We start from the raw sequence: 11,305 nt of genomic DNA on the forward strand, positions 1-11,305 counted from the left end.
GAAAATTCGAAAAGTTGAAAATCGAGAATTACCGAAAATCGAAAAAGTGAAAATCGAAAAGTCGAAAAATCTAAAAATTGGAAAATCGAAAACTCGAAAATCAGAAATTTAAAAACGAGAAATCGAAAAATTGAAAAATCGAATACGAAAATCGAAAATTCGATGAAACAAACAATCGTAAATAAAAAAATGGAAAAGAAAAATTAAAAATTTTAAAAACTGAGGAATCGAAAAACTGAAAATTCGAAAATCGAAAAGTCGAGAAATGGAAAAGCCGAAAAATAGAAAAATCAATTCAATTCTCTCAAAAATCGAAAACTTCATAAAGAACAATAAAAAATTCGAAAAATTGAAGATCAAAAATTCAAAAAATTGAAAATCGAAAATTCGGAAAATTGGAAATCATAAATTGGAAAAAACTAAAATCGGAAGTCGAAAATTTGAAAAACCTAAAAATCGAAAATCGAAAAATTGAAAGTCAAAAGATCGAAAATTCGGAAAAATCGAAAAATCAAAATATCGAATAGCAAAAAAATGAAAGATCGACAAATTGAAGAATGGAAAAATTGAAAAATCGAAACATCCAAAAATTAAAACTACTGAAAATTAAAATTTCGAAAAGTCGAAAATCCAAAAACCGAAAAATTGAAAGTCCGAAAACTATAAAATCGAAAAGTAAAAAAAATGGAAAAATCGAAAATTTGAAAAATCAGAAATCAAAAACCAAAAAGAATAAAACTGGAAATTTTAAAACCTGAAGAAAATTTGAAAATCGAAAAATCGAGACACGAAAAACTGAAAATTAAAAAATTCTAAAATTCTAAAATGGAAAATCGAGGATGAAAATCGAAAATTTTAAAAATTAAAGAAATGAAAAATAGTGAATCAAAAATTCGAATAACCGAAAAGCGAAAAATCGGAAAATATAAAAATCGAGAAATTGAGAAACCGAAAAATTGAAAATTAGAAAAATTGAGAAATCGAAACATCAAAAATTTGAAAATTCAAATATGTATTAAAAAAAATTAAGAAATTGAAAAATCGATAAAATAACTAAATTGAAAAGTATAAAACTTGAAAAATCGAAAAATCAAAAATCGGAAAGCAAAAATTCGAAACATTGAAAATAAAAAATTGGCAAACGAAAAATCGAAAAGTAAAAATTAAATACATATTCTAAAAACTGAAGAATTGAAAAATTGATAAACCGAAAATCGAATAAGAAAATCGACAACTGGAGACTTCGATGAATCAAAAATTTGAAAATCCAAAATTCGAAAAGTTGAAAATCGAGAATTCAGAAAATTGGAATTCAAAAAATCGAAAAATGGAAATCGGAAATCAAAAATTTGAAAAACCGAAAAATCGAAATTCGGAAAATTCGTATAACCGAAAATCGAAAAGTCGAAAAATCGAAAAATTGGAAAATCGAAAACTCGAATATCAAAAATTTAAAAACGAGGAATGGAAAAATTGAAAAATCGGAAACGAAAATCGAAAATCGAAAAATATATAAATCGAAAATTAAAAAGCCGAAAAATAGAAAATTCAGTTTTTTGCTTTCAATTTTTTGGTTATCTGAAGTTTTAATCTTACAATTTTCGATTTTCAATATTTTTACTTTTTGATTTTATTTTTCAAATTGCGGTTTTTCGAATTTTTGATTTGTTGATTTCTTTATTCTCTCGAAAATCGAGAAATTAAATATTCGAAAAATTGAAAATCAAAAATTCGAAAATTTAAAATCGAAAATTCGGAAAAACGAAAATCGAAAATCGAAAATTTGAAAAACCTAAAAACGAAAAGTCTAGATTTAAAATTCGCAAAAATCGAAAAATCAAAAATCGAAAATCAAAAATTCGTATAATCGAAAATCCAAAAACCGAAAATCGAACATTCGTAAAATCGGGAATTCGAAAACTTAAGAAAATCGAAAAATCGAAAAATCTAAAAACGAGAATTTGAAAAATTGAAAAATCGAATATGAAAATCGAAAATCGAAAATTCGAAGAAACAAAATCCTAAATAAATCAATCGAAAAATCGAAAATTGAAAAACTACAATTCAAAGAATAAAATCGAAAGGAAAAATATTGAAAATTGAAAATTCGAAAAATCGAATTTTGTTAAACTGAGACCTCAAGAAATCAAAAAATTGAAAAGCGGAAAGTAAACAATTGAAAAATCGAAAAATAACAAAACTGAAAAGTCTAAAACTTGAAAAATCAAAAATTCAAAAAACCAAAAATCGTAAATTGAAAATTTGAACAATGAAAATCGAAAAATTGGAAACCGAAAAATCGAAAAGTAAAAACTGAGAATTCTAAAAACTGAAAAATCGAAAAATAAAGAAATCGAAAAACCGAAAAATTGAAAATTCAAATCTAAAATCGAAAATTCGAAAAATCGAATACGAAAATCAAAAACTTGAAAATCGAAAATCGGAAATTCGAAAATTCGAAAATCGAAAAATGTAAAAATTTTATGAATAAAGAAATCAACAAATCAAAAATTCGAAAAACCGCAATTTGAAAAATAAAATCAAAAAGTAAAAATATTGAAAATCGAAAATTGTAAGATTAAAACTTCAGATAACCAAAAAATTGAAAGCAAAAAACTGAAAGGTCCAAAAACTGAAAATGGAAAAATTGAAAACTCGAAAAGTAAAAAATTGAAAATTCGAAGATTTGGAAAATCAAAATCCACAAATCGAAAATTTGAGAAATCGAAACATCGGAAAGTAACAAAATTGAAAAGTCTAAAACTTGAAAAATCGAAAATTCGAAATACCAAAAATCGAAAATTTGAAACGTTCAAAATCGAAAAATCTAGAAACGAGAAATTGAAAAAGCGTATGCAGAAAGCGAAGATTTGAAGAAACAAAATAATCCTAAATAAGGAAATAAAAAAATTGAAAATTGTAAAACTGGAACTTCAAGAAATCAAAAAATTAAAAAACAAAAAATTGAAAGATCCAAAAATTGAAAACTGAAATTGAAAAGTGAAATAATTGAAAAATCGAAGATTCGAAAAATTGAAAATTCAAAACTCGAATATTTGTTAAATTAAAAAATCGAAAAGTAACAAAATTGAAGTCTGAACCTTAAAAAATCGAAAATTCGAAAAATCAAAAATTGGGAAGCGAAAAATCAAAAAGTAAAAGTAAAAAAATTTAAAAATTCAAGAATCGAAGAACAAAAAAATCGAAAATTCAAACCTAAAATCGAAAAATTGTAGAATCAAATATGAAGATCAAAAATCGAATACGAAAATCGAGAACTTGAAAATTCGATTAATCAAAAATTTGAAAAATTGTAAGTTCGAAAATCGGGAAATCGAAAAACCGAACACTGAGAAGTAGAATATTGCAAAAATGGAAAATTCGATGAATCTGTGACCTTAAAACGTAAATAAGATTTCAGAGCAATCGGTTTTGCACTACGAAGTTAAATGGAAAAATGTTGTTACACAACTTTATTTTTTTTACAAGTCTGGGTGTCTAAGGTAAAAACTCAACTCGGATTCATAAACGACAAGTGTAGGATTCTATATATTCATAATAATAATAATAATAATAATAATAATAATTTATTTCCTATAGGTACATAACCCAATTACATTAATTTTTTTGCAGTTATTCTTATCGTTTTATAAGCTTTATTAATTATTTTCGATCTAGCATTCAACCAATTCAATTAATCCACAACTATTATATGGATTTATGTTTTTTTTTTTTTTAATAATAATGCAACCCGAGTTCGTCGTACACCACCCAAGCCCCTATTTATCAAGAAATTTAACTTGGCCCCCGCATCCCGACATAAAGCTATCGCTTAAACGGAATCGTAGACATCAAAACTTATAGCCGCAATAAGGAACAGAAAGCAGGTAAGCCTTCCACTCTTATAGCATAATAAAACATTTGAATTTGCGCGAGTTAATGCCGCCATAAAATCAGACCGCTTTAAAGCGCATTTAAATCTTTCGTAAGCTTACAATGTGCATACACAAGACGACACATTCATCTCACATTAAAAAAAAATGACGCAAAACGTCAACACTCTTGTAAAAATTCGACAAAACACTTAAGTCGGATTTATCCACACCAGCCATAAATCTTCCCTCTTAAAACAATGATTAGCTGTCAGAGCCCCATAAATCAACACCAGACGCTCCAAAACCTACGGTTTATAAGGATTATTGGCCCTTTTATAAGCGCAGTGGACCCAAAATTCCGTAAACGCGCAAAATGAGAGTGTGGTGTGCGACCCTCGCCGTTGCGGTACTTGCGGTGGCAGTTGCCGCCGACCCCGACACTGGGCGCCACCTGACGGCGGCGCAGCGAATCTACAGGATCTTGCAGAGGGTCAACGAAAATGGTAAATCTTTGGCCGGGTTTTCGGTTTTGTGAATGTCGAGGTTTTGCAGACAGGAGCGAGTTCATCAGGTACCACCTACACAAAGGGTACGAGCTGGCGCAGAAGGAGCAAAGTTCACGATATCCAGGGGTTGGTAACCTACCCATATAAATAATAATAATAATTTTGTTGTTTCAGTTTAACTACGAAATTAGCAATAAAGACTCGCTCCTAATTTATGAATATTTTTCCACCTACAACGACGTGACTGACGACGAAGTGGCGAAAGTGGCCCGAACCGTCATCTGCTGGAAGGACAAGTGCATAGACTTCGCGGATCCCGGAATTCATCCCTAAACTGTATTTTATAAAGTATTCAATAAACTTTTTACTTCCCTACTCTCTACTTTTACGTTTTCTCGACCCTTCATGACCCCTATAGTACGAAGAAATAGGTCTTCATTTTCCGTCTGTTTGTCCTTCTGTCCGTCTGTCTGTCTGTCCGTCTGTCACGGATTTTTATTAGACACATAATCTACGAAAGTACTGGAGCCGATTGTTGTCAAATTTTGTATTTATGGTAAAATGTACATGGTAAAACGTACATATCTGTATTTTAACTAATAAGGGTTCACATAAAAAAAATAAAATTGGCATAATAAAATTTTATAATTTTTCGAAAAAGCTGGATTTGTATTATTGTACTTCAATTTGTCGAATTTCGGATTTTTCTGGTCTTCAATTTTTCAATTTTTAAAATTTTCGAATTCTCAGTCTATCAATTTTTTGATTCTTCGATTTTTCAATAATTTAATTTCTCGCTGTTTCAGTCCTTCGATTTTTCGAATTTTTAAATTTTCGATTTCTGGATTTCCCGATTTTTCAGTGTTATGATTTTTGAAATTTTAGATTTTCCAGTCTTAAATTTTTCAACGATTTGATATTTGAGTTTCTAGAATTTTCACTTTTTCGCTGCTTTTGCATTGTTGATTTTAAATTTTTCAACTTCCTGGTTTTGGATTTTTCAGTTTTTTAATTTTTTGACTTTTTAAATTTTTGATTTTTCAATTTTTCGATTTTACGATTTTTGATGATACGATTTTCGAATAAGTAAATTTTTTAAAATTCCAATATGTATTTCGAATTTCCGATTTTTCGACATCTCGGTTTTTCTTTAATTTAACGATATTTCAATTTCGATTTTTTTTAGTTCAATCTTCTTCGATTTTTCAAATTTTCGATTATTTGATTTTTTAATTTCGATTTTTTACATTTCAGTTTTTTCGTTTCTTAAGTTTTACATTTTTTGATTTAAAAATTTTTTTGAGATCTCGATTTTTGAAGTTTTGGATTTCTCAATATTCAGTTTTGGGAACTTTTTAATTTCTGGATTTTTGAATTCTGTGATTTTCAATGCATAAAATTTTTAATTTAGGATTTTAAATTTTTTTAAATTTTCGTTTTTTCAAGTTTCAGACTTCTCAATTTTGTTACTTTTCGATTTTCCAGTTTCTCAAATTTTCAATTTCTTGGATTTTTGAGTTTTCGAACCTTCGATTTTACAATTTTCGATTTTTTGAACTCTCGATTTTTAATAATTTTACTTCTCGATTTTATTTTTTCATTTGAGGCTTTTCGAATTTTCGATTTTTCGATTTTTTTATTTACGATTTTTTGTTTCTTCGAATTTTCGATTTTTGGATTCCTCGATTTTCGATTATTCGAATCTCTATTTTCCATTTTTGATTTTCCGATTTTTGACTTTCGATTTTTCGGTTTTTCAAATTTTCTATTTCCGATTTTCGTTTCTTCGATTTTTTGATTTCCAATTTTTTGAGTTTTTCAATTCTTCTATTTCTCGATATTTTGTTTTCTCAGTGTTCTGTCCTTCGATTTTCGTTTTTCAATTTTTCGATTTCTTAACTTTTCGATTTCCGATTTCTATATTTTTCAATTTTTTGATTTTTTGATTTTTCGATTCCTTGATTTTTCGAATTCTCGATTTCTCGATCTCACGATTAATGAATGAACTTTTCAACTTCTCGATTTTTGAGTTTTTCAGTTTTTCAATTTGTCGAATTTCGGATTTTTCTGGTTTTCCATTTTTCAATTTTCAAAATTTTCGAATTCTCGGTCTATCAATTTAATTTCTCGCTGTTTCAGTCCTTCGATTTTTTTCTCTTCAATTTTTCGAATTCTTAACTTTTCGATTTCTGGATTTCTCGATTTTTCAGTTTTTCTATTTTTCTCTTTTACAATTTTTCGAATTTGTTGATTTTAAATTTTTCAATTTTTTCATGTTTAAAATTCGCAGTCATTTAATTTTTCAACTTGCTGGTTTTGATTTTTCAGTTTTTCAATTTTTGATTTTTCGAATTTTTGATTTTTCGAATGCTTGATTTTTCAATTTTCCGATTTTCCGATTTTTGATTTTACGATTTTCGGATGTGTAAATTTTTTAAAATTTCAACATTTCGAATTTCCGATTTTTCTTTAATTTTTCGATATTTTAATTTCGATTTTTTTTAGTTCAACCTTCTTCGATTTGTCAAATTTTCAATTATTTGATTTTTTAATTTCCATTTTTTAAATTTCAGAGTTTTTCCGTTTCTTCAATTCTACATTTTTCGATTTAAACATTTTTTTGAGATCTCGATATTTCAAATTTTCGATTTCTCAATATTCAGTTTTGGGAACTTTTTCAATTTCTGGATTTTTGAATTTTCCGATTTTCAATGCATGAAATTTTGGATTTAGAATTTTTAATTTTTCAAATTTTCGTTTTTTCAAGTTTTAGACTTATCAATTTTGTTACTTTTCGATTTTTCCGTTTCTCAAATTTCCAATTTCTTGGATTTTTGAGTTTTCGAATCTTCGATTTTACAATTTTCGATTTTTTGAACTCTCGATTTTTAATAATTTTACTTCTCGATTTTATTTTTTCATTTGAGGCTTTTCGAATTTTCGATTTTTTTATTTACGATTTTTTGTTTCTTCGAATTTTCGATTTTTGGATTCTTCGATTTTCGATTATTATTCGAATCTCTTATTTTCCATTTTTGATTTTCCGATTTTCCAAATTTTCGATTTTTGACTTTCGATTTTTCGATTTTCGATTTTTCGGTTTTTCAAATTTTCCATTTCCGATTTTCGTTTCTTCGATTTTTTGATTTCCAATTTTTTGAGTTTTTCAATTCTTCTATTTCTCGATATTTTGTTTTCTCAGTGTTCTGTCCTTCGATTTTCGTTTTTCAATTTTTCGATTTCTTAGCTTTTCGATTTCCGATTTCTATATTTTTCAATTTTTTGATGTTTTGATTTTTCGTTTCCTTGATTTTTCGAATTCTCGATTTCTCAATTTCACGATTAATGAATGAACTTTTCAACTTCTCGATTTTTGAGTTTTTCAATTCTTCATTTGTCGAATTTCGGATTTTCTGGTTTTCAATTTTTCAATTTTTAAAATTTTCGAATTCTCGGTCTATCAATTTTTTGATTCTTCGATTTCTCAATAATTTAATTTCTCGCTGTTTCAGTCCTTCGATTTTTCTCTCTTAAATTTTTCGAATTTTTAAATTTTCGATTTCTGGATTTCCAGATTTTTCAGTATTTTGATTTTTGGAAATTTTAGATTTTCCAGTCTTAAATTTTTCATTTTTTAAATGATTTGATATTTGAGTTTCTCGATTTTTCAGTTTTTCGCTACTTTTGCATTGTTGATTTTAAATTTTTCAATTTTTTCATGTTTAAAATTCGCAGTCTTTTAATTTTTCTACTTGCTGGTTTTGGATTTTTCAGTTTTTCAATTTTTTGACTTTTTAAATTTTTGATTTTTCGAATTCTTGATTTTTCAATTTTTCGATTTTACGATTTTTAATGTTACGATTTTCGGATATGTAAATTTTTTAATACTCCAATATTTCGAATTCCGATTTTTCGACATCTCGGTTTTTCTTTAATTTTTGATATTTCAATTTCGATTTTTTTTTGTTCAACCTTCTTCGATTTGTCAAATTTTCGATTATTTGATTTTTTAAATTTCAGAGTTTTTCCGTTTCTTCAGTTTTACATTTTTCGATTTAAAAATTTTTTTGAGATCTCGATTTTTCAAGTTTTCGGTTTCTCAATATTCAGTTTTGGGAACTTTTTGACTTTCGATTTTTCGGTTTTTCAAATTTTCCATTTTCGATTTTCGTTTCTTCGATTTTTTGATTTCCAATTTTATGAGCTTCTCAATTCTTCTATTTCTCGATATTCTGTTTTCTCAATGTTTTGTCCTTCGATTTTCGTTTTTCAATTTTTCGAATTCTTAAATTTTTCAATTTTGTTGATTTTTGAAAATTTAGATTTTTCAACTTTTTTATTTTTCAGCTTTTTGATCTCTTTTTTCAATTTTTAGTTTTCACGATTTTTCAATTTTTCGATTTTTTGGTAATTCGATCGCCAATTTGTTAATTTTTTGATTCTTCGATTTCTCAATAATTTAATTTCTCGCTGTTTCAGTCCTTCGATTTTCCTGTCTTCAATTTTTTGAATTTTTAAATTTTCGATTTCTGGATTTCCCGATTTTTCAGTGTTTTTATTTTTGATATTTTAGATTTCCCAGTCTTAGTTTTTCAATTTTTCAATGATTTGATATTTGAGTTTCTAAATTTTTCAGTTTTTCTCTATTTTTGCATATCTTAAATTTTAGATTTTTGGATTTCTCGATTTTTCTGTTTTTCAATTTTTTGAATTTTTTTTTGAAATTTTCGATATTTCAATTTCGATTTTTCTTTAATTCAACCTTTTCCGATTTTTCAATGTTTCGATTTTTTTATTTTTAATTTCGATTTTATACGTTTTTAGAGCTTTTCAGTTTCTTAGTTTTACATTTTTCGATTAAAAAAAAATTTTTGAGATCTCGATTTTTCAAGTTTTCGGTTTCCCATTATTTCAGTTTTCGGAACTTTACAATTTCTAGATTTTTGAATTTTTCGATTTTCGGTGCATCAAATTTTGGATTTGGAATTTTTAATTTTTCAAATTTTCGGTTTTTCAAGTTTAAGACGTCAATTTTATTATTTTTCGATTTTTCAATTTCTCAAATTTTCGATTTCTGGATTTTTAAGTTTTCGGTTCTTCGATTTTCGATTATTCGAATTTTTATTTTCCATTTTTGATTTTCCGATTTTTCGACTTCCGATTTTTCGATTTTCGATTTTTCCGTTTTTCAAATTTTCCCATTAAGTTTTCGTTTCTTGGATTTATTGATTACTAATTTTCCGAAATTTCAATTTTCAATTTTTCACATTTTTGATTCAACTTTTTTCAACTTTTCGATTTTCGTATTTGATTTTTCAATTTTTCGAATTTCGGTTATTCGAATTTTTGATTTACGATTTTTCGCTTTTCATTTTTTAGGATTTTGTAAGTTTCAATTTTTCGATTCCAGATTTTCAATTTTTCGAAATTTTCAATTTTCGGTTTTTGCATTTGATTTTAAAATTTTTTTAATTTTCGATTTGTCGGTTTTTCGATTTTCAGTTATTCGAATTTTTGATTTACGATTTTTCAATTCTTCAGTTTTTAAAACTTTGAATTTCTACGTTTTAATTTTTCAATTTTTTCAATTTACGGAATTTTTAATGTCTCGTTTTTTCGATTTTTTTTATTTCCAATTTTTCGAATTTTCGATTTTCGATTTTCTTTTTCCAAATTTTTCATTCAATTTTCGTATTCGAGTTTTTGAATTTTCGATTTTAGATTTGAATTTTCTATTTTTCGATTTCTCGATTTTTCCGTTTTTGGATTTTCAGTTTATCGATTGTTCGATTTTGGGTTTTTCAGTTTTTCGATTCTTCAGTTTTTAGAATTTTTAATTTTTACTTTTCGAGTTTTTGCTTTCCAATTTTTCGATATTCAATGTTTCCAATTGTTGATTTCCGATTTTCGATTTTTCGAATTTTTGATTTTTCAATTTTGTTTCCGATTTTTCGATTTCTCAAATTTTCGATTTTTGGGTTTTCGATCTTCGAATCTTCGACTTTTCGTATTCAATTTTTCAATTTTTCTAATTTTCGAGTTGTTGGTTTTTCGATTGTCGGTTATTCGAATTTTTGAATTCTTCAGTTTTTAAAACTTTGATTTTCTACGTTTTAATTTCACGATTTTCAATTGATCGAATTTTCGATTTTAGAAATTTAAAATTTTCGAGTTTTCGGTTTTTCAGTGTCTCGTTTTTTCAATTTTCTAAATTTTCAATTTTCCGAATATTCGATTTTCCATTTTTCGAATTTTTGATTTGCCGATTTTTTAAATTTTTAATTAATCGAATTTTCAAGTTTTCGTTTTTTGTTTTTGATTTTTCCATTTTTCGAAATTTCGATTTCTCGTTTTTTCCATTTTTCGATTTTTCGATTTTTCAGTTTTAGAATTTTTACTTTTTGACTTTTCGCTTTCCACCTTTTCGATTTTCAATGTTTGGAATTTTTTATTTCCGATTTTTGATTTTTCGAATTTTAGATTTTTCAAGTTTCAAACTCCAATTTTGTTTTCGATTTTTCGATTTCTGAAATTTTCGTCTTATTCGAATTTTCATTTTTTTGCTATTCAATTTTTTGATTTCTTGAGGTTTCTATTTAACAATTTTCGATTTTCGATATTTTTACTTTTCGACTTTATTTTCCGTTTTTGCAATGTTTCAATTTTAAAACATTTTTTGAATTTTTTGGTATTCGAATTTTTACATTTTTAAAATTGGTTTTCTTTTCTAGGTGGGACTTAAGAAGACAGTTAAGGGCATCCAGGCTAGGCGTGCAACGCCTTCTGACCATTAAAAAAAATAAAGTAGAAATTCATGTAAAACAAAAAAAAAAGAAATAGATAAAATATAGGAGTATTAAATATTACACATTAAATTTTATTACATCATCACTAATTTTAACATTGTGTGAGTCACAAAATATG

At 26.4% G+C, this 11,305-nt stretch overlaps 1 protein-coding gene across 1 annotated transcript; it reads left to right on the top strand.

Annotated features, from left to right (window-relative positions):
* Positions 1-4,209: 4,209 nt before the first annotated feature.
* On the top strand, positions 4,210-4,756 carry LOC135131513 (uncharacterized). Its single transcript, XM_064059290.1, has 3 exons — positions 4,210-4,378; positions 4,428-4,507; positions 4,556-4,756. Exons 1-3 carry the CDS (start codon positions 4,249-4,251, stop codon positions 4,712-4,714), a joined length of 369 nt encoding a protein of 122 aa, XP_063915360.1. The 5' UTR covers positions 4,210-4,248; the 3' UTR covers positions 4,715-4,756.
* Positions 4,757-11,305: the final 6,549 nt, after the last annotated feature.

This window comes from Zophobas morio, unplaced genomic scaffold, assembly GCF_036711695.1.
Source record: "Zophobas morio isolate AGI-343-1 ecotype UQ-CSIRO unplaced genomic scaffold, CSIRO_AGI_Zmor_V1 ptg000020l, whole genome shotgun sequence".
Taxonomy (NCBI): Eukaryota; Metazoa; Arthropoda; class Insecta; order Coleoptera; family Tenebrionidae; genus Zophobas; species Zophobas morio.

Coding starts and splice junctions, on each gene's coding strand:
- LOC135131513 (XM_064059290.1), top strand. CDS start 4,249: ATGAGAGTGTGGTGTGCGACCCTCGCCGTTGCGGTACTTGCGGTGGCA. Junction 4,379..4,427: donor GCAGAGGGTCAACGAAAATG/GTAAATCTTTGG, acceptor GAGGTTTTGCAG/ACAGGAGCGAGTTCATCAGG. Junction 4,508..4,555: donor AAAGTTCACGATATCCAGGG/GTTGGTAACCTA, acceptor TTGTTGTTTCAG/TTTAACTACGAAATTAGCAA.